General features: G+C 45.1%; 3 protein-coding genes, 1 non-coding gene and 1 pseudogene across 8 annotated transcripts in view; 1 reads left to right on the top strand and 4 right to left on the bottom strand.

Annotated features, from left to right (window-relative positions):
* Taz (tafazzin) overlaps window positions 1–3,148 on the bottom strand; it is a 9,474-nt gene extending 6,326 nt beyond the window's left edge. The window contains exons 1-5 of one of the 5 annotated variants that reach the window (XM_028784629.1): window positions 3,052–3,148; window positions 2,182–2,349; window positions 1,663–1,791; window positions 1,389–1,434; window positions 1,063–1,148 (exon numbers count right to left, since the gene is read on the bottom strand). In XM_028784629.1, the coding sequence (XP_028640462.1) occupies window positions 1,063–1,148; window positions 1,389–1,434; window positions 1,663–1,786 (256 nt within the window). In that variant the 5' untranslated portion in view covers window positions 1,787–1,791; window positions 2,182–2,349; window positions 3,052–3,148. Of the gene's footprint in view, window positions 1–1,062; window positions 1,149–1,388; window positions 1,435–1,662; window positions 1,792–1,950; window positions 2,350–3,051 lie in introns of those variants that run through there. The other 4 variants (XM_028784630.1, XM_028784626.1, XM_028784628.1 and 1 more) reach the window with 4 other exon arrangements.
* Window positions 3,149–3,232: 84 nt separating this feature from the next.
* Window positions 3,233–11,095, top strand: Dnase1l1 (deoxyribonuclease 1 like 1). The gene is made up of 8 exons (XM_028784624.1): window positions 3,233–3,441; window positions 7,507–7,810; window positions 8,104–8,192; window positions 8,280–8,357; window positions 9,766–9,866; window positions 10,013–10,125; window positions 10,205–10,453; window positions 10,542–11,095. The coding sequence occupies exons 2-8, from the start codon at window positions 7,619–7,621 to the stop codon at window positions 10,662–10,664; spliced, it is 945 nt and encodes a 314-aa protein (XP_028640457.1). The 5' UTR covers window positions 3,233–3,441; window positions 7,507–7,618; the 3' UTR covers window positions 10,665–11,095.
* Window positions 5,859–6,048, bottom strand: LOC114636530 (annotated as a pseudogene).
* Rpl10 (ribosomal protein L10) lies at window positions 11,083–13,120 on the bottom strand. Its single transcript, XM_028784625.1, has 6 exons — window positions 13,052–13,120; window positions 12,351–12,409; window positions 12,163–12,270; window positions 11,893–12,031; window positions 11,390–11,552; window positions 11,083–11,306 (listed from the first exon to the last, which is right to left on the bottom strand). The coding sequence occupies exons 1-6, from the start codon at window positions 13,072–13,074 to the stop codon at window positions 11,154–11,156; spliced, it is 645 nt and encodes a 214-aa protein (XP_028640458.1). The 5' UTR covers window positions 13,075–13,120; the 3' UTR covers window positions 11,083–11,153.
* On the bottom strand, window positions 11,609–11,744 carry LOC114636553. Its single transcript, XR_003713641.1, has one exon. It is a non-coding gene; the product is annotated as a small nucleolar RNA SNORA70 (small nucleolar RNA).
* Window positions 13,121–22,881: the final 9,761 nt, after the last annotated feature.

The raw sequence follows: 22,881 nt of genomic DNA, 5'->3' as shown, positions 1-22,881 counted from the left end.
AAGAAGAAGAAGAAGAAGAAGAAGAAGAAGAAGAAGAAGAAGAAGAAGAAGAAGAAGAAGAAAATGAAAGTGATAGAGAGATGGCTCAAGAGTTCAGAGCACTGAGTACTCTTCCAAAGTTTCTGAGTCCAATTCCCAGCAACCACATGGTAGTTCACTCCATCTGTAATGGGATCTGATGCCCTCCTCTTCTGGTGTGTCTGAAGACAGTGTACTCACACATATAATAAACCAATCTTTAAAAAAAAAAAGAATGAAAACAGATGCATATACACAAGACAAGAGTTTGCAGAGGAGAAGGGCTTAGAGTCATGGACAGGTGTAAATTATCAGAATGCTGACATATCTGATTAGGACCTGAGAGAAAATGGCACTGAGACTAATCGTCAAGCAAAATGATATAGTCTCTGCTGGAATGCTTAGAAATAGGGAAATAGAACCTTCCACCCTTCTGACACTTGCTACCCTTCTCTTCTCTAGCCTATTTTTAGACCACCCTTTCTTTCATTCTTTATTTGAAAAGGAATCTGCCTACCCAGATGAAAGGGCAACGTGGATCTGAATCCTAAATTTGCTACCTGTTAGTCTATGACCTTGGACTTCTAAGCTTTGTCTAGAGAATATGAACCCTATCTGAAGAATGGGGATCAAGATGGCCCCTACACTTAGGGGTTTGTGAAAGGTACTAAGTAATCAATCCAAGCCTCCTCATCTCATCACTCTGTTTGTTCTCCCAAAAACAAAACCCTTGACATTCTATACATGTAACCCACTGCCATCATAAAGTGGTAACACCATATGGCAACACCATATTGTTCTTCCTGAGAGGAGTGGTAGATTCAGAAGGGCCTGCAAATAAAGCTTCCTTGAATTCTCACACCAGAGTTTTGGACAATCTTTAGGCAACTGCAGGGATTTTAAAAGGTCATCCTTCTCCCTATCCTCTGCCAACTATATTGCCATACCATGGCTCCCCTAAGTTCTTCTAAGACAGAGACATTGGCCACCACCTTCTTCGCCCCCAAGGGAGGCCTAGACATGCCTCACAGAGGAGCAGCTCACCTCTACACACAGGCACACATTTGCCCAAGCTGAAGAAATGGGAGTGCAGCTCCTTGGTGAAGCAGATGTCTGCAGCTGCTGGGGTCCTAGAGCAGCAACAGACACAGTCATTCCTGCCTCCAAGACTTCCCCTTGCTTGTCCCCAACTCTCCCCACCCAATACAATGCCTGCCATCACTGTCATACAGAATGAAGTTCCAAGAGAAGGCCCTAAGGTGCCAACCCATTCCCTTCCTGGAAGGCTGGATGCCACCTCCTGAGCAGAGGAGAAAGGCAAATCTGGGCAGAAATGGATCAGTCACTTCAAGGGGCCCATTCCTCCTCACCAACGCATCAACTTCAGGTTCCAGATGTGGCGGAGTTTCAGGATCCCTATGAAAAAGGAAAGTCCTTGATGTGACATGGCTACTTCCACACTCCTTCTAAATTTCTGATATCTTGTCCAAATCACATTCCCTGGATGAATCCTGGGGGGGCACACAAAATTTCCAGCAGTATATCCCCCAAACGAGGCCAAGTTTTTCAAAAGAGCCTGGTGAAAAGTAAGTCTATTCTGTCTTTAGTGGGGGCCTCCCTGAACCCAGCACACTGGCACTGTACCCCAGAGATGAGGGTCATCCATGCAAGACTGGTGGTTGGAGACGGTGATAAGCGGGGTGGCAGGGCCTCGGTTCTCAATGAGCTCATACAGCACTTCCTTGTTGTGCACAGTGAGGTGGTTCATGTACTCTGGAAAGAGAAGTCAGTCCGGGGATCTAGGTCATTTCCACCTGCCCAAGGCTTCTCACTGTGCCAGAAAAGCCCCTGCCATATTCCCAGTCCCAAAACCCCTGGCCAGGCCAGAGGCCTGTGAACAGACTCTCTCTGCCTTGGCCTTTGGCCACTCACTGGTCCAAAAACAACTGTAGGTGCCAACTAGGCCCATGACGACGCTGCTGGCTAGGGTCCATGTGAGCCGGGGCACCGCGGGGAACGGCCACTTCACGTGGAGGGGCATCTCCTCCGGCTCCGGCCCCGCTCCCGGAGCCCGGAGCTCCTCTTGCCCCAGGCCAGCCGGTGTCCTCCACCACTCAGGAGAGGGATCTCCAACAGACTGACAGAGGGATATACTAAGGTCACCTGGTGGGACAGCTAGAGCCTCCCTAGCACTGTTCTCTGGATAGAGAAGAGCCGCTGCTTAGGCGAGGAGACGGGATTGCTGTACAAAGCCACACGCACTAGAGAACAAGTCTTGACGGTCTCAGCTCGACGAATACGCCGGAAAGCAAGTCGAGGAAGCGTCCTTGCCTGTTGTCGCAAAACGTGCCTAGGTCGCTTGACGGCTGCTGGGGGCGAGTCTACGGCAGCCTCGCTCCGCCCCCTCGCCTCCGCTCTCTGTCAAGGTTTTAGCTCCAAACCGCTGGAAGCAGTGATCTCTTTGATTCCTTAACTCTAGTGTCTATAGGTGACATTAGCTACGCAGCACCATTACCTGAAGCCACGCAAGTCTTAGGCTGGTGGAACCTATTTACTTGTTCTGTTTCCCTCTCCCACCCGGTGTGTATCCCGTTATGCATGCTCCTGAGGGCACACAGGGAGACCAGAAAAGGGAATTGGGTATCCGTGTCTATTATTCTCTGCCTTACTACTTTTTATTATTGTATTTCCTCCAGTGATCTGGGGTTGGGACATTTGGTTATCTCCATGATAGAGCACTTGCCTAGCATTCATGGGGTACTAGAACTAACAAATTCTGCCATAAAGCATTGTTCTAAACTGCTACTCCATAGTCACCCAGTGGGGACCTGAACGGGCTCAGTAGCCAGTCACGCTACCTATCCTGTGCAGAAAGAAGGTCCTTTGCTTTGGGTTTTTTGAGCAGTCATACAGACAACCCTAATTTAGGAGTGCACACCTACACTGTGGTTCAGGGCCTGAGGACCCGGAGAGAAGACTGACTCTGCTCTGTTCTTTGCTGTGGGGAACCTGCCAAAGAATGAGAAAGCCTACCTCCACCTTGGTCCCTAGGTCCAGGTAACTGCTCAATGATAGACTGCTGTTCCTTGGCGTGCGTAGCAGTAGCCACACTCAGGTCGCCAAGTTGCTGTTTGCTCAGCAAAGGAAACACCCATCATGGGCGGGGTGGGCCAACAAGTAGCCAGTTCCCAGGCACCGCCTACTGGGCGGAGGAGTGGAGCTCAGCCTTCCTTATTGGGACAGGAAAGTTGGCTGTGGGGCCGGCCCCTTTGGGTGGGTCTGGAATCCCGCTTCCTCTTCTCCCATCCGCAGCCCCCAACTGCTTGTCTTTTCCCTCCCTGGCTGGCGCTGTGATTCTGTGGAGTGGAGTGTTTTATTTGGTTCAAGGCTGAGGCAGACGTGGGGCCGACTTGGTCTGTGGAGGTATGAGACTCTTGCGGGTAGGGAAAGGGAGGAGGTTCTCTCTGCCTGGGGAGAGACTTCAGAAGGGAAGGGAATTTCAAACCAACTAAAGTTGGCTTTGGAAGGCTGGGATGGACATTGAGCTGAGGCCAGGAACAGTTATTCTTTCTGGTTCATTCTCAGAGTCCTAGTGGTCTCAGTCTCTAAATGTAGCTTGGCCAGGCCAGAGCTCACATATATTCCAAAACAGACACCAGTGCAAGGAGACCAAAATAAGTGTGAGTGACAGAGCAGGTGGCCAGAGAGAAACAAATATCAAGGCCAGCCAAGAAGATACTATGACAGAAACACTAAGATGTGCAGAACCAGGAAGACAGAACAAGCCAGCTAGATAGGAAGAAACTAACAGAGAGAAGAAAGGGACAGTGTGATTGAGAAAAACAAACAGACAGAAGCAGAGGGCCCCAGGCTTCAAGAATGTGACATGAACAGGGAGAGTAGTAAAGAGCTGAGCTCAAAAGATGTGGTAAGGCAGAGGTGAGTCTGAGACAAAGATAAATCTGAGACAGATGCTCAGAGGAGCTCTAGGAGAACCCAGGAAACTTGAAGGCAGTCTGGGACTACATAGTGAGTTCCAGGCCAGCCTTGGTTATAAACTGACACACACACACACACACACACACACAGCAGTACTCAATTAACTTAAAAGAATAAGGGTTTGACCTCATTCCCATTGTTAGTGGAAATGTAAAATGGCACAACAGCTATAAAAAAGTTTAGTGTACCTTAAAAATTAAAAATAGAATGTTCATATGAATTAGCTGGTCTGCTTCAGGAAACTGAGGTGCTCGAATTTTTCAAAATTGCTAAGCTGGAGTGTGATTCAGTTGGTACACTGCCTGCTCACTTGCATAGTATAGCCCTCCCTACATAGCCAACATATGAGGCCTTGGGTTTCATCTCCAGCACTGCATAAACCAGGCTTGGTGGTATACACCTGTAATTCCAGTTTGGGTGAAGTAGAGACAGGAGGACCAAAAGTTCAAGGTCAGTTTGCCACATCAAAAACAAAAATCACTGCAGGGTTAGGGTTATAGCTTAGTGGTAAAGCAGATCATTACCATATATAAGGCCTCATCTTCAATCCCCAGTACCACACATTAAAAAAATAAATATAAGAATTCAAGTAGTGACTGGGCAGTGGTGGCGCACGCCTTTAATCCCAGCACTTGGGAGGCAGAGGCAGGTGGATTTCTGAGTTCGAGGCCAGCCTGGTCTACAGAGTGAGTTCCAGGACAGCCAGGGCTGCACAGAGAAACCCTGACACGAAAAACCAAAAAAAAAAAAAAAATTAAGTAGTGGATGTACCCCAATGCTGTTGGACAAAGTGTTTCTGAGTGTATACTGAAATATTAATCATCCTTAAGAAGGAAGAGGGCAGCCAGGCATGGTGGTGCATGTCTTTTATCCCAGCACTTGGGAGACAGAGGCACATGGATCTCTGAGTTAAAAGCCAGTATGGCCTATAGAGTGAGTTCCAGGACAGCCAGGGATACACAGAAACCCTGTCTTGAAAAACCAAAAGAAAAAAAAAAAGTGGGCTAGAGAGATGGCTCAGCAGTTAAGAGCACTGATTGTCCTCCCAGAGGTCCTGAGTTCAATTCCCAGCAACCACATGGTGACTCACAACCATCTGTAATGGGATCCGATGCCCTCTTCTGGTGTCTCTGAAGAGAGTGACAGTGTTCTGACATACATTAAATAAATCTAAAAAAAAAAAAGTTGTTAGAAAACAAAACAAAACAAAAAAAAAAACAAAAACAAAAAAAAAGGAAGAAGAGAGGCTGGAGAGGTTGCTCAGCAATGTTTCCTGCTCTGGCAGAGAATCTGAATTTGGTTCCCGGTGTCTGCTGTCTGCATTGAGTTGCTCACAACTTCCTGTAACTGCAGCTTAAGAGGGATCTGATGTGTCTGGTCTTTGAGGCTACCTTCACTCATATGAATATACCCTCATACAGATACATATACATTGAAAGTGAAATATATCTTTTTAAATAATGGAAGAAAAAAAATTAAATAAAATAATATATATAATAATATATCTTTTTAAATAATGGAAGAAAATTTCTGGGCTGACAAGATGTCAGAGGGCCTTATGGCTTCCTTGGGCATCTGCATGTGCATATACCTTCACATACGTAGACATAAGTAAAAATAAAACCCCATGAGGACATGATACTCAATAATAAGACACTCACAAAAAGACAACTGTGTTGTTCTACTTTTGTGATGCCATTAGTGTAGACAAATGCAGAAGCAGAGAGGTACAATGGTGCTTGTGGGTTTTTTTTTCTGAGTATCCCAAAAGTTTATTTAGCAAAAAATTTCATATAACAATGTGTATGACCTGGCTCTTTCTGAACTGTTCTGCTAAAGAGCTATGGTTTGATGCTTTCCAAGGCTTCTAACATGATGATACTATTTCCTTGTATGACCATCATCCAATGTTATTCTGCTGCCCACTAGCTGACATCTTCATATATTTGTCAGTCACAAGATTCATAAAGGAATCAAAGCCCTGCAGTAGTTTCCATTTAACTTCAATGACAACTTCTTTTCCATAAATGTCTTCAGTTTCAGAGACTGTGCTTGTGTTTTGAAGCAGGGTATCACTATGTAACTGAAGAATATCTCAAACTTGTGATCTTCTTGTCTTCACCTCCAAGATGCTGGAATTACAGAAGTATGCCACCACACCTAGTCTTCTTTTGGGGTTTTGTAATTTTTTTTAAAGATTTGTTTATTTTATTTATATGACTATACTCTAGCTGTCTTCAGGCACACCAGAAGAAGGCATTGGCTCTCATTATAGATGGTTGTGAGCCACCATGTGGTTGCTGGGAATTGAACTCAGTACCTTTGGAAGAATAGTCAGTAGTCTTAACTGCTGAGCCATCCCTCCAGTCCTTGTTTTTGAGGGTTTTTGTTTCTTTGTTTGTTTGTTTTGTTTTGTTTTGTTTTGTTTTTGGGGGGGGTTTGGTTTTTCTTTTTTTTCTTTTCTTTTTTTTTGTTTTTTTTTTTGTTTTTGTTTTTCGAGACAGGGTTTCTCTGTGTAGCCCTGGCTGGCCTTGAACTCAGAAATCCGCCTGTCTCTGCCTCCCAAGTGCTGGGATTAAAGGCGTGCGCCACCACTGCCAGGCTTGTTTTTGGTTTTTGAAAGACAGTCTCAGGACTGACGAGTAGCTAGTGAGATTAGCTCTCTGGATTTGGTGGCATATACCTATAATACCATTACTTGGATGGTGGAAGGAATCTCAAGGATTCCTGAGGTCATCTTAAGCTACATAGACAAGTTTGAGACTAGACTGGGATATACTACTAGTCCCTGTCTCAAAAGGGGAAGTGTAAGTAAAACACACAGAAATAAATGAGTCATTCAGGCATGATGATTGTGAATTCATGTGATCCTAGCACTCAGGAGGCTGACAAGAGGATTGCTCCAAGTTTGGAGCCTGTGCTGTGTGCTACAGAGCAAGATTGTTTTTCAAAAAAAAAAAAAACATCCAGAGGGCCTGGGGGCAGTCAGTAAAGCATGCACATTTAAGAAAAGCCTTGGTGAAATGTTCTTGTAATTTTAGCACTAGAGAGGCAGAAACAAGCAGATTCCTAGGGCTCAATAGCTAGCCAAATTTCATGATTTCCAATCCAATGAGTCCAAGTAGGGTGGATGGCTCCTGGGGTTGACCTCTGACCTCCAAATGTGCACACACATAAGTGCATATGCACTCACATGCACCCATATACTTACACACATGCACAATGCATAGATACGTATATACACATTGAAAAATAGACTGAAAAAATAGGCTGAAAGGTAAAAACATAGATAGATTTTATTGCTGGGGCTGACCCTGTGTGAACTCCTGGCCTTAATCTTGGCAAAGAATTTATACTTACTGAGTACACAATTTCACCTGGGAAGATGAAAGAGCCTTGCAGATCTAGGCTGGTAACAGTTGTGCTTCTGGCTATTGAGTTCTTAAAAGTCTGGGATGGTTTTATGCCACACCACATGTATTTTATTAGGTGGTCAAGCTCTGTGTGCAGAAGTTGAAATATGTCCCAGGAAGAGATTCAAGAAATGTTCAGGGCCAACAGCAAGGAGAACATCAATTAGCTGAGATCAGTTGCAGTGCCAATGCTCTCTGGACAGCCTGGACTCCGTTGGAGGGTTCCTGATGTACACATAGCAATGTATGGCCTTGTTGTGGCTCCCCTGCTCATTTTCCTGGTTGGTGGGACTGAAGCCTTTCGTATCTGTGCCTTCAATGCCCACAGACTGACACTGGCCAAGCTAACCAAGGAGTCAGTAATGGATACCTTAGTTCAGGTAAGTTCATTGTTGCAGAAATTTGTGTCCATCAAGACCTTGACCAAAAGCTCCCAGCCCTGCCTAACCATAAAAGGAAGGGATGTCTGGAAATGTGAATGCACAGATGTGAAAAGTCTTTCAACTATCATTTAATTACCAACCTCCTCTAAAAATGGAATGATGTTGTTTGTTTTCCTGAGTTTCTCCTAGTCTCACTGCTGTCAGCAGCCACTCTGGTACCAGTCTTTACATATGACAGCTCCTTCATGGTGACAGCTCTGAATTGAGCTGGTATCCCTCATTCCCTGCAGATCCTAGCCCGATGTGATATCATGGTGCTTCAGGAGGTAGTAGATTCTTCCAGGAATACTGTCCCCTTTCTGCTTCAAAAACTTAAAAGGTAAAGAAGAACTCTTTCAATCTAATCTGCATTCTACTTAGAGCCTCAAGAGCCCTAATTCTGTTTGTTTCCTGGTATATTTGACAGTTCCAGGAGTTACAGCTTCCTAAACAGCTCATTGCTGGGGCGCAGCACATACAAGGAAAAGTATGTGTATATCTACAGGTGAGCACAGGGGTCTATCCTTATCACGACAATTCTAGGTGGGGGTCTAAAGACCCAGGTATTCTATTCAAGAAGCTAAATCAGGTAGATGAATTGCTGGCACCCATAAGTTCAAAATTAGTTGGGTTATAATGAAAATGGATCTCAAAAAAAAACCTCTCAGAAGTTCGATGGAGAGATGGCTCAGTGGTTAAGAGCACTTGCTGCTCTTCCAGAGGACTAAGGTTTTATAACCAGCACCCACACAACAGCATACAACCATCATTAATTCCAGTTCCAGGAGATCTTACACCCTCTTCTGGCCTGTACAGACCCATGGTACACAGACATATATGCAGGCAAAACACTTACACACATAAAATAAAAATCTCTAAGCCAGGAGGAAGTGGTGGTACACACCTTTAATCCTAGCACTCAAGAGGCATGGGCAGGCAAATCTTTGTCTAGCCTAGTCTATAAATCAAGTTCCAGGACAGCTAGGTTCTCTTATGCAGAGTAACCCTACAAAAATAAAACAAACAAAAACCAAAACACAAGACACAGCCACAGAATCAACTAAGCTCATAGAGAATCACAGAGACCGAAGTGATAATCATATACCCTGTATGGGTCTAAGCTATGTTCTCCTCATATACCTCATGGTTGTGTAGTTGCAGGACTCCTAATTCCTTTTGCCCCTTTCCTACTACTGGGTTGCCTAGTCAGCCTTGATATAAGGGTTTTTGCCTAGTTGTAAATTGTTATACCATGTTTGGTTGATATTCCTGGGAGGCCTACTTTTTTTGTTGTTTGTTTTGAAGAGAAATGGAGGAGTGCATCTGGAGGAGAGGAGTAGGGGCAAGGGGAGAAACTGAGGTTGGTATGTAATATATGAGAGAAGAATAAAACAAAGATCTTAAATTAAAAAAAAAAACAACAACAACAAAAACAATTCCAGGGAGCTGGAGGCATAACTCAGTGGCAGGGTGAAAATTTACCCCTAGTGGTAAATGAAAAATTCCAAACCAGGAGTGGTGTGGGATATCATGCGTGTAATCCCAGCACTCAGAGGCAGAGACAGGTGGATAATCTCTGTGAGTTTGAAGTCAGCATAGTTTATAGATTGAGTTCCTGGATAGCCAGGGCTACACAAAGAGAAACCTCTGTGTGTGTGTGTGTGTGTGTGTGTGTGTGTGTGTGTGTGTGAGAGAGAGAGAGAGAGAGAGAGAGAGAGCCAGGACTACATAAAAGAACTTTTCTAAAAAATAGAAGAAATAAGAAAAGAAAAACCAGAAATTCTAGAAAAAAATGGCTATGCCCACATGAAAGTGGCAGAGCAAGGAGCCAGGAGTCTTCTTCTTTGAGCACTAGCTCTGCTCTTTTTATATAAGATGTGGGGCCACTATTTCCTACCTCTTGGTCTTCCTAGGTCTGACAAGACACAGGTCCTAGATTTCTACCAGTACAATGACACAGATGACATTTTTGCCCGAGAACCGTTTGTGGCCCAGTTCACTCTCCCTAGCAAAAGTAAGAGGGGGAAGAAATGAGCCTGGTACAAGGAAATGGGAGGGGGATGTGGTTGGTACTCTTGTGAGTTGGTTCCTGGGGGAAGCAGAGGTGGATGTGTAGAAGGCCTAGCAGCGGTGGCAGCCTCAGCTTCCTGGGCCTTGCAGTCCTTCCAAGTGTGGTGCTGGTTCCTCTCCACACCACTCCCAAGGATGTAGAGAAGGAGCTGAATGCCCTATATGATGTGTTCCTGGATGTCTCCCAGCGCTGGCAGAATGAGGTAGGGGTGATAGCTTTCATAAGAGAGGGAATAGTGGGACTGCCCTTTGGCAAGACTCAACAGCTTCTCTCATCTTTAGAATGTGATTCTGCTTGGAGACTTCAATGCGGACTGTGCATCGCTGACAAAAAAACGGCTGAACAGCCTGTTACTCCGGATTAAGGCAGGCTTCCACTGGGTGATTCCTGATGGGGAGGACACTACAGTGCGGGCCAGCACCAACTGCACCTATGACCGAATTGTGATGCATGGGCAGGGCTGCCAGATGCTGCTGAGGGCTGCAGCTACCTTTGATTTTCCCAAGAGGTTTCAGCTGACTGAGGAAGAGGTAGAGAAGCTGGGTTGGTACAATGGCTGAAGGCAGAATTCTGGAGCTGATCCACAAGATACTGACTCTTCATTTTGACTCTCCTCAGGCTCTCCGCATCAGTGACCATTATCCTGTGGAAGTGGAACTGAGCCAGGCAACTCAGGGTATCCCACCCCACTGTTTGACCACTCTTCTGCTGCTGTCACTCCTGCCATCTCAGCTGGAATAGATGGCCATTGACTTAATCAGGACACTGGTAGTCTCCTGAAGCAAGACCTGAAAGTAGACAGGTTTTTATGTAGGGTTTCTGCTGCTTGCTATTCTGAGAAAGCTGGGAGTATAACTCAGCAACAAGTGCTCTTGACTGATATGACTTCACCTGAAGTAGTTAGGAACAAAAAGGAGGCTCCAGTAGAAATGGGCTCAGATCATACCTGAAATTTCTGCAGTTGACACAATGAGTTCATACTAGAAAAACTTAGGTCTCAGTAATCCTGTTTCTCCATGTACATGGCTCTGCCAGTATTGTCAGGTTTAAAATATTTAATGAAGCCAATTTTAACCTTTTGCATGTATGCTTAATTCACTAAGTTGTCCCAATTGACGAAACTTAAAATTATGGTATTTAAGAATCAGAAACAAATACATTAGCAGACTTGATTCAAGATTTATTATTGAACATGATTTGGTAGGGTATAGGAGAGCACTGTAGAAGCCTTCAGGAATGCAGGGCTCTCCACTTGTCTAGAGGACCACGATTGGGGATATATTTGACACCACAGCCATCAGGAATGAGCCGCTTCTCAGCAACCATGTCTTCAAAATCATGTGAATTAAATTTGGTGAAGCCCCACTTCTTTGAGATGTGGATCTAGAAGGAAATAGATAATAACAAAGAATTCAGCAAAGAGGACCAGAGCAAGAAAGCAGAAGAATTTAAATACCACCACTTACCTTTTGGCGGCCAGGGAACTTGAACTTGGCTCTGCGCAGAGCCTCAATCACATGTTCCTTATTCTGCAGCTTGGTGCGGATAGACATGATGACTTGGCCAATGTGAACCCTGGCCACCGTGCCCTGGGGCTTCCCAAAGGCACCACGCATACCTGTCTGGAGCCTAGATCAGGGATAGCATTGTGTGATCAGTGACTTGTGACTATCAACTGGCAGAAAATTTGTCTCCAAGGTCCCTTGAGGCAACCCATATAGACAATAGGCTACATACACTACCAAGGAGGCTGCTATTTGCAGCCATTGCACACCAAAGTCCCCATGGGGAAAGGGACTTGGTCGGCTTAATTAGCTGCACAAAAAGAAAAAGAAATAGTCAAAATATTGCTGGACAGTGGTACTCTTTAATCACTTGGGAGGCAGAGTTAAGCAGATCTCAGAGATCAAGACCAGCCTGGTCTATACTGAGTAACCCTGTCTCAAAACCAAATAAAACACCAGCTTACCTGTCAGCCCCAGCACAGGACAACATCTTGTTGATACGGATGACATGGAAAGGGTGGAGCCTCACTCTGATATGAAAGCCATCCTTGCCACAACTCTTTACCATGTATTTGTTGGCACAAATACGGGCAGCCTCCAGTGCTGAATGGGTAAACAACAGCAATGAAACAGAGCCATAGAGGCAGAACTGGGGAGTCATTGGGTAAATTATAATATAACCACGTAAAGAGTGTACACAGGAAGAAATGTCAAATAGTTAAAAGAGGTCTCACCTTCAGATGAGAGTTGTTCATATTCATCTGACACCATGTGGCCACAAAGTGGGAATTCATCAACTTTCGCTTTCTTCCGTCCCAAGTCAAAGATGCGGATCTTAGCATCTGAAAAAACATGTGGTATAAGTGCCCAAGAAGTGGGAACTAGACAAACAGATCTAGTTCAGAAATTTGTCACTACTTACCAGGGACACCACGGCAGAAACGAGACTTTGGGTATGGCTTGTTCTTACAATACCGGTAACTACAGGAGGAAGGAAACTCAAGCTGTGATTAAGGGTGACAACAGGACTAGACCAGCTCTGAATTCAGTCTCCATGAAGGGAAACTGATTTTAAGACAACTTGTTAAACAGATTACACAGAATTATAAAACAAAAAAATATCAGAACCAGTATTACTCTGTAACCCAAGGAGGATGGGTTTATCACAATTTTCATAGCATGTGACAGAAGATCCACCTTAACCACGTGAAGAGAATATGGCGCCCTCTTCGGGACACGAGGCTAGGCGGGGCCTACAGACTGGTCAGCCCTTGGTGTCCGGTTAAAACCACAAAGCTCAAGACCCAGAAATAAAGACGGAAACAAAAGTCATCAAGAAGGCATGGCGGGATTTGTGAAAAAGCTTATTTGCTTGGCAGAGGGTTGGATGCATAAGCACACGCTTCTAGTTCGATCCAAGTCTTGGGTAAAGCCACCCACAGCCTCAACAAAACAAAGCTCCCAGTGAAGTATTAGAGAAAACCCGAGGCCAGTCTTTACTTCAGGGTCGCTGAGTGGCGGAAAGTCCACCAACAAAAAATAAATAAATAAAATGTCTATCGAAAGGAATGCAATTTTTGCTCCGTTTTCACAGTAGAAAAATTGAATGGGTTCAGCACTCACCACCGGGCGGGTCGGCGGCCCATGATGACAATAGGATCGTCGGTGGCTGTAATGAAACAGTCAAAGTAAGAATACAGACACAGATTAACTATAAAAGTCCCAAAGAAAAATTAGGAGACCACCGAAAAGACCAAAGAACTGAACACACTCACCGCGCCAGGAGAAAAAGACGCTCCCACGCCTGCGCATGCCTTATATAGGCGGCCTATCTTGCAGTATAAGAACCATAGAGTCCCAGCCATGGGGTGGTGTCGACGCTCTATCAGACGCTAAGATCATAGATGCAGCGGTGCTCTGCGCATGTGTACCGGGAGAGACCGAAACAAGCACAGAGCTTATTGGTCACTGGATACCGGAATAGAGCCTTGTGCTGGCGAATGAGATTTCGACACATAGGCAAAGAGAAACCAGCTTCCGCCTGGCCATATTGGGCGTAGAGCCATGGTAAGTTTTACTATAACGAATGACTGCCAATATTCTAAGACTTGAAAAGAGGAGTCTTTCTCAGTGGAACTGGACGGCCACGGAGGTGTTCCCTTGCTTACAGGGCTCTAGAGTACTCGTTCAGGCCTTCCTTAAGGCTACAGGAAATGGCGCGAAAGCTCCGTGGTGGTAGGGACTCGGGAGTTCCTTTGTCACCTGAGAGGTTAGAGACCCACCCACAAAGCGCGAACAGCCAACAAAGAGCACCATGATAGGCGCTTGACTGCTTCCAAGAGACCAATTAAAATCTTCCTTAGGCGGTCGCGGTCCTTCTCGCTAGTTGGGCCCGCCACACTCTAATTCTCGGGAAAAGATGCGTTCTTAAGGCGATTGGAGACTGGGCGAAGATGATGGCGATACCACCACTTCCTGCTAGCCTGAGGAGGGTCACAATGCCTTGGGCCACGCCCTAGTAGTAGAGTCGGAGTTCCTTTTCTGCAGGTTCGAAAAGAAAGTCAAGGTGTAGTACACCTCTTCTTTTCACTGTGAAGAATTCAAAATGTACATCTGGGTGTGTCTAGGAGGATTGGCAGCTAACTACCTAATACTCTCCCATATAAGGTTACAATCTAGGGAGACAACAGAATGAGAACACTGTTCTGACCTAGGAGCACGTGTCTGAGCATCGTCAGTCACTCAGACTCTTTAAAACTGTGGCTCTAGTGTCACTTTAGGGAGACATGATAGGGGCAGCACTGTAGAGAACGCTTTTCTATAAGTATAGGGATCAGGAGCCTTCCCTCCTTACAGTTCCCATGGTGCAGCTCCCTGGGTACAGTGGCCAAGCTTGTTCCAACACGTTTAAGAATCCCAGCCACAACCCAGAGCTACTAGATTACTTCTGCCAAATTGCTTCCTTGTGACACCCAGTTCCTGTATGCTTCTGTACAGTAGTAAGTAGTCTATCCTCACACATTGCTATCTATCCCCTGAAGATAGCTCTGTCCTGCCAGTCCTCTTGCCCTGATTGGTATTTGTGCAGTTGTGGAGGTAGCTGTTTCTTTAGCTGGAGAGAAATAAATAAGAATCTAGGGTTTTTTTTTTTTTGTTTTCTGTTTTTGATTTTGGCTTTTAGTGGCTTTGGCTAGCCTAACCAGAATGACATCAGACTCATAGGCAGCAATCAGATTTTGCCTCTACAATGCTAAAATTAAAGGCATGTACCACCACACCCTGCCAAGACCTAGCATCTTACTGCTATAGGAAGAGATGTTCTCTCAGGTAACAGATAATCAAGCTTTTTCCTTTTCCCTTCTGCAACTCAGTCTGGGCTTTCCTTGGCTTAGGTTCACTCAGGATGCCCTCAGGCTGTTTTCCAACTGCTGTGTGGCAGGTAACACCAATGTTAGTGCCCTCAACATGAAAGGCACTTCTACTCTGATATTTTTGTTTTTTACATTTATTTTAAACATTTAAAAGTAGTCTATATATTTTGACCACCTTTTCAATTAAACATTTATTTCTTGAAACAGGATCTATCTGTGTCACCCTGGGTGACCTGAAACTCACTATGTAAATCAGGATGGCCTCCATCTGACAGAGATCCACCTGCCTATGTGTGCAAAATGTTGGGATGGAAGACCTGTGCCACCACACCCAGCCTTGTATTTATATGTGTATGAGAGTTTTGCATCCATGCATGCATGCTTGCAAGTGTATGCCATACATGTCTGAAGCTGGCAGAAGACAGAAGAGGGTGTCAGATCACCTGGAACTGGAATTATTGACAGTTCTGAGCCTCCCTGTGGGTGCTAGGAACCAATCTCAGATCCTCTGCAAGAACAAGTTCTTACAGCTAATCTATCTCTTCAACCCTTAGATGTATTTATTTTATGTGTATAAATGTTTGACACTGCCTGGCCCCTGCTTTGCAAATTTTGATCCCCAGGAGCACATTCTCCCAGGCCTTCTCTGCATGAGGATGTTTGTACTATATGAGATGTGCTTTCAGCCAGAGTACAGGGCAGAGTGTCTTTCAGTGCTTTAAGATACAACCAGGTTCAGTTTACAGGAACACTTAGAGTTCTTTTGTCTTCCAGGTGGATATGAGCTACCTTTCCCATGCTCTGATTAGAAGGTAGGGAGTAGGGTGAAAGCAAGTAGCCAGGCTTCTCCTGTCTGGGATGGTCTCAGAGAACCAGGGTTTGGTTTGCCCCCTCATATTTTCTTGGTGCCTTTGCCATGGGGTCTCTTCATGGGCCTCTCTGTAAATAGGCATGCTCTAGACAGGTGCTAGCTGGCACTTGCTTCCTGTACCCATCCTGGCTTATCAGTTGCTCCCTCATACTGTAAGTTTTCCATCTAGGTCTCTAGTAGAGACAGAGCCACATGGAACATCATGGCCAGGCTCTCAGAGAACAGGGTCTCCACAAATTGTTTCCAGTGTGTCCTAAGCCGTGGGTAGGACCCTGAGAGTCCTGATGAGATATAAACGCTGTGGCCCCACTGCTTCAGGGAGCTCTACTGAAGGCATTGTCCCCCTTTCCTTATGGGGGGTGGGTGGGGTTTTGAGCAGAGTAACTGGGCTGTCAGGCTGACTAAAGGAGGAGAAATGGTCAGCTGTGCCTGCCCCCTTGTAGTGAGAATTTTGGTTTCTTTAAAATCTGTTATGTTATGTGAATGTGGTTTTGTTTTAATCCCAGGTATAGGATAGGGGGCTTCTTCAGATTGTCCACAGCTACTAACTATGATTGTCTTGTGTTCTAGGAGGGGCATGATTTTTGCAAATAGTTTATATAGTATATGTTTGGGACTCTGAAGACTCTTGAGAGGGTATAAATGCAAGAGCACCAAGCAGGTTGTAGTGCCTGCTGCTCCCCCTGCTACTGCTACTGCTGCTTTTTCTATGGCTATGGCTATGGCTGTTGCTATGGATTGCTGGTTGGAGATACCCTAACTATGGAGATTGGCTTGCCCCAAGGAGCCTGACACCCATAATCAGCAGGAAGTAGTCTGAAGAGGTCTATGCCCCCTTTCCCTTCTAACCTTCTTTCTCTCCTACCTAGTATTGGGGGTTTGGAAGGGTGGTGGATAGAAGAACCTAATAAAGTAGGCCCAAAAAGTACACCTACACCCCCCCCCCCCGCCTTGCCCTGCCCTGAGTTCAGCGTGAACTTGCAGTCTCTGGGCCCTGCTTCCAGATGGAGTTAACAAGCCCATTTCCCTTTTTGGTCTCACTGGGTGAGAAGACAGGCTGTGGAGGGCATTTGACCATGTGACCTTGACTTCTGCAACCTAGACTTCTGGTGCCTGTTGGCCAACAGAGCCAGGGCCAACAGTTGTGGTTGCACATCTCCACCCCACTGCAGATTCTAGGCCATGTGGCCTGGCTGAGCAGTCAGCTGAGGTGGTCACAAATGTGCACCTGGCCTGCCTCTTCCTGGTAGCCTCCAAGACCTCCTGTATTCCCTGTATGGCTGGGTCTTTTCCAGAATGGTATGCATGAGCCTGGAGAGATGGCTCAGTGTTTAAGAGCACTTGCTCCTCTTCCACAAGACCCAGAATTGATTCATTCCCAGCATCCATATTATGGTGGCTCACAACCTTCTGTAACTCCAGACCCAGGAGATCCAATGCCCCATTCTGGCTTCTGTAGGAAGCAGGCATGGACATGTTGCACAGACATATATACACAGGCAGATGCTTATATACATAAAATAGTTAATTCTTTCTAAAGGACCCATTAAGGATGGTAGGCATACTTGTGGGTGTCATATGCCTGGCTCCTGGCCAGTATGGGGCACCCATCTCTTTTCCATTTGCCTCCCTGGCCAGATATCTTCCAGTTCACTGCCTGGAGCTTCTGACCAGGTATATTTAGAAGCCTGTCCCATCCCCAGTCAGACATCTTCTGCTCACCATCTCCCCTACAGCCCCAGGTATCTCAGCCCCCTGTGTATGATGTAGAGGCAAGAAGACAGGGACCCATGCTTAACCCAACTCTGCCTTCTACAGTGACTCCCCTGAGTAACTTTGCCAGGCCTTGGCTTAAGAGGATGTGAAGGTGAGCCTGTGTAGGCAGAACTGGTGCCAGGACTGGGTTAGAGGCTCTAGGTGATTTGGGGGCATGGGTGTCCCTGGGTGCAGAATCCTAGCTATGTAGAAGGGGAAGCTGTCTCATCTCACCTCTGTTAGAGCTGCACCTCTTTGGACTTGCCTTTGCTACTTTTTGTTCCCTGTGCAGGTGGGCAGCTTCTGAAGGTTCCCAGAGTGTTGGCCCCTCCTCTATCCTGTCTGTTGAACAACAACAATACCAATGGACTAAGTAAGGGAAGGACTTTTATCTAGTTACCTCTGCCTGTCTCCTGGGCAGTGTTTTCTGGGAACAGATATCCCCATACAGGACATATGCTAGTACTAGGTGTAGAAAGTCTGAATTCTGTACAAAAAAAAAGGTGATAATCCAGTCTTATTTTTGTTCTCAGGTGCCCTATTGTCTATCAACACTTGGGTTTTCTTTCAGAAGAGATGCTGGCAAATATGGATCAATTTGTACAGTATTTGCCTAGCAGACACAAATCCCTCAGTTCCATCCGTAGCACTTAATGTTCTGTATATTATGACTCACAACTGTAATCCCAGTACTTGGAGAGTTGAAGCAGGAAGATCAGGCGTTCTAGGTCTTTCTTGGCTGTAAAGGTCAGCTTGATGTTCATGAGACCCTATCTAAAACAAAAGTAACAGATGCCAGGTGGTCACTGCCTAGCAGGTGACCTCCTATTACAAATTCTGGCTTTGTCATGTAAAAATCAGGCACAAGAATTCTTTTGGCTAGCCCCCTTCTATATGTTAGCTCATGGATATACACTGTGCTTGCCTTGCCCTACAGGTCACTGGCCTTCCTGGACCTTTTCTCACACTGTCAATTCTGCTATGCCCCCTATGCCCCGCTGTTTGCCTCCTTCCTTCTCATTAAGGGCCTAGCGCAGTCATGGTGACTATGCACATTGCACTTCCACAGGCTGTATTTACATGGTTATAGAGGGAGAGAATTGGGAGGCTGATTAACGTCTGGCACAGCCTCTTGCTGACACTAGGCAACTACATACACTCTGCTGTGTCTCTATAGGCTACTAGAGTCCTGAGGGAGGGGTGTAGAGTCCTAGATTCATCTGACGTCTTGACCACTGGTAACTCTGAACTTTTAGGGAGTGGAGTCACAGCTGCCCCTTAGGTCTTGGAAAGTGGGTTCTGGAGCCCTATAGAGCCTTCACAAGCCTTTTGGCACAACACTTAACTCATGTCTAGGCACTCATGTGCCTTTCTGAGGTACCAGAACCCTTAAGATTCAATGGAACATGGAGTTGTAACCTCAGAGCTCATAAACCCTGGAGGTTGAAGACCAAGTCAAAATGAGAAGCCTCAAAGAACCCAGGCAGGTTTCTAGGGAACCCTAGAGAAAGCTCAGGGTCTCCAGGAACCCTCATTAATTTTTATGTGCATTAAGTGTTTCCCTGTATTTACATATGTACACCATGTACATGCCTGGTACCTGAGGAGGCCAGAAGTTATCAGATTCCTCAGAACCAGAGTTTCAGATGGTTATAAGCAACCATGTAGGTGATGTGAACTGAACCCAGATCCTTTAGAAGAACTGTCAATGCTCTTAACCACAGAACCGTATCTTCAGCCCGCAGGGACTTTCTATTTGGACTTTGGCCATGGATGAACCTGGGAGCTCTTGAGGGAATGAATAAATAAATAAAAGTGGGGAAGTCTGACATAGTAAGGTCATTGTCTTCTTACTTCATGCCAGAAAGCATATTGCCACATAGACACAAACACAGCTGTTATATTCTACCTACCTGCTACAGATTTGGGACCTGAGGTGGAGCCCCTTTGTTCCAAAGCCTGACAGGAATCCCTATCTTTGGGCTTTTCTGAATCTAGATCCCCTTCTTGTGCTGTCCCTTCTCACCATCTTCTGCCTCATAGCTTTGAGAGGTCAACCTTGATACTACCACAGGCCACAGTGCAGATGTTATGCCCCATCTGCTTCTGCCTGTTCCTCATCAGATGCAGTTCAATAGACATCCCAAACATTAAGTATCTCCTCAGTGTACTATGTAAGCAGCTGATGAAGCAGGAGGCTGTCACCATGTCCTTTTAAGGTGCTGTTGGGAAACTGCCTACTTATTCTGACATCCCATCTATAGAATCATTGACAGAACTTGTATATCCTTAGGATTGACTTATAACAAAGTAGCATGTTCACCACTTACAGTGGATCACTGCGCAGCTAGGGCCAGACTTCAGTCCTTTACATTGGAACTAAGATGGAAAGTATCAGAAGGCAGTAACTTGGTTTATAGAAGCAGTCAAGTGGAAATGGTTTGCAACAAACAAGAGAAAATTACTCTGTGAATGGTTAAAAAAAAAAAGAAAAAGAACTCATCCTTTTTTTGGGAGCACTGAACATGGTCTCATTGAGTTGGCCAGGCTGGCTTCTACCTTGACATCTCTATTTCCATATTGGGCTGCAGGTATGCATCACACCATCACGACTAGTTGGTTCATATTTTTATACATCATTTTTCTTTTTTAAAATAGCATTGGTTCTCTGGATCATTTCTTTTTCTGAGATTGTCTCCTGAGTCACAGAATCGCAGGCTGGTCTAGAACCCACTAATATACCCGAGAATGACCTTGCACTTCTGATTCTTCTGCATTCATCTCTAGAGTGCTATAATTATCCTGTGAACCACTACACCCAGCTTATGTAGTACTGAGGGTCCAACCAAGAACATCATGCTTGTCATGCAAGCACTCTATTATACCACCAAACTCAGGGGCTTGCTAGGCAAGTGCTCTACTGAGATAAATCCCCAACCCTATATTTTATTATTTTAAAAATGTATGGGGGCTGGAGAAATGACTCACTGATTAAGAGCACTGGTTTCTCTTCTAGAGGTCCTGAGTGTAATTCCCAGCACTAACATGGTGGCTCACAACCATCTATAATGGGATCTGATGCCCTCTTCTGACATACAGATGTACATGCAGACATGGTACTCATACATAATCATTTTTTTTTTTTTTTTGGTTTTTCGAGACGGTTTCTCTATGTAGCCCTGGCCATCCTGGAACTATAGACCAGGCTGGCCTTGAACTCAGAAATTCACCTGTCTCTGCCTCCCAAGTGCTGGGATTAAAGGCATGCGCCACCACTGCCCGGCACATAATCATATTTTTAAAAACAGGGTCTCCCTATGTAGTTCTGGCTGTGCTAGAACTCATTCTGTAGAATATTCTGAACTCACAGAGATCTGCCTACCTCTGTTTCCCATTGTGCTGGGATTAAAGGCATGTGCCATCACTCCCATTTTTTTAAAATACATTTTTAAAAAGTTGTTGAGTTTTGTCTGCATGGATATATGTGCACTGGGTGTATGCCTGGTGCCCAAGGAGGCCAAAAGAGGATGTCGAGTTCCCTGAGATTAAAGATGTATACCACTATACCCATTATTTTTTAGGCAGAGTCTTGTTTTGTAGCTCTAACTGGCCTGGAGCTCATATAGTCTAATCTTGCACTTTTAACAATCCTGCCTCAGCTTTTCGCATGCTGGGATTACATATGTGTATTACCAGTCTGTTTTGTTTCCTTTTTACTTCAAATACATAAAACAATGTTGTTAATAGGGGTGGTTCATGCCTATAATCCCAGTACTTGGGACACTAAGATCATCATAGTCTCCAGTTCCAAGCTAGTTTGGGCTTTATAGCAAGACCTTATTTTAAATAACTTTTTTGAGACAGGGATTCTCTGTATAGCCCTGGCTGTCCTGGAATTCACTCTGTAGACCAGGCTGGCCTCGAACTTAGAAATCCACCTGCCTCTGCCTCTGCCTCTCAAGTGCTGGGATTAAGGGCATGCACCACTATTGCCAGGCCTATATTATTTTCGTATGACCAAAACGTACATGCACATTACATGGATGCAGATACTTATGAAGGCCAAAAGATCGCCTGGTACTAGAGCTGTAAGACATGGATGCTGGGAACTGAACCTATCTAAAGATTAGCAAGTGCTCTTAACCACTGAGTAATTTCTCCAGACCCCATATATTATGTTTTGAGGCAGGGTTTTACTATGCAACCCTTGCTGGCCTTGAATTCAGAGATCCTTCTGCCCATGTCTCTCCAGTGATGGGATTAAAAGTGTGTGCCACCAAGCTTGGCCCTATGGTCACTTTAAAGTAACAGGAAGCAAAGAAAGGCAAATCTCTGAGTTTAAGGCCAGCCAGGTCTACAGAGTGAGTTCCAGAACAGCCAGAGCTATGCAGAGAGACCCTGACTCAAAATAACAAACACAGATTTAAAATACATATTATTTGTCATGGCTTTCATGTGGAGGTCAGAGGACAACTTATAGAGGTTGATTCTCATTATTAGGGTTGGTGGCAATTTTCCTTAGATATTTAGCCATCTTCATGTATTTTTTTAATTAAAAAAATTATGGCTAGCAGTGGTTTGGCTTCATGTCTGTATGTGTACCATGTGCATACTGAGTACTGAAAGAAGCAGAAGAGAACATTGGATCCCTGGAACTGGAGTCATAGTCAGTTGTGAGGTACCATGTAGATCCTGGGAATATAAACCTGGATCCTCTATAAGAGAGAAAATCACTCCTCTCCAGATATAAGCTTTCTGATAGGTTATTCAATCACAAGTGGTCAGCCCTAAGCACATGAACATACAAACAACTCTAAATGGATTCAAGGGGAGTTATCAGGAAAGAATATGATAATGTATTCTATAAAATATACAAAAATTCTCAATCAATTAATAAAAATATTTTGTTAATCCTGGCAGTGGTGGTGCACACATTTAATTCCAGCATTTGGATCTCTGAGTTTTGAGTTCAGGGCCAACCTGATCTACATCTTCAATTCCAGGACAGCCATGGCTACCAAAAAAAAAATCCTGTCTGGAAAAACACTTTTAAAAAACTGTGGGGCTGAAGAAATGGCTCAGTGGATAAGAGCACTGACTGGTCTTCCAGAGGTCCTGAGTTCAAGTCCCAGCAACCATATGGTGGCTCACAACCATCTGCAATGAGATCTGATGCCCTCTTCTGGTGTGTCTGAAGACAGCTACAGTGTATTCATATAAACAAAATCTTTAAAAAAAAACTGTGTTAAGAAGCGAGATAACAGGCTGGGCAGCAGCGGTGGTGGCGCACGCCTTTAATCCCAGCACTTGGGAGGCAGAGGCAGGCGGATTTCTGAGTTCAAGGCCAGCCTGCTCTACAGAGTGAGTTCCAGGACAGCCAGGGCTATAAGAGAAACCCTGGCTGGGGGGGGGGGGGCAAGAAGAGAGATAACAGGTCAAACAAACTTTTAAAAACA

The sequence above is a fragment of the Grammomys surdaster genome, unplaced genomic scaffold (genome assembly GCF_004785775.1).
Source record: "Grammomys surdaster isolate TR1022 unplaced genomic scaffold, NIH_TR_1.0 124511, whole genome shotgun sequence".
Lineage (NCBI taxonomy): Eukaryota > Metazoa > Chordata > Mammalia > Rodentia > Muridae > Grammomys > Grammomys surdaster.
Note: the sequence above shows the minus strand (reverse complement) of the source record. Positions and strands in the feature narration are given on the sequence as shown.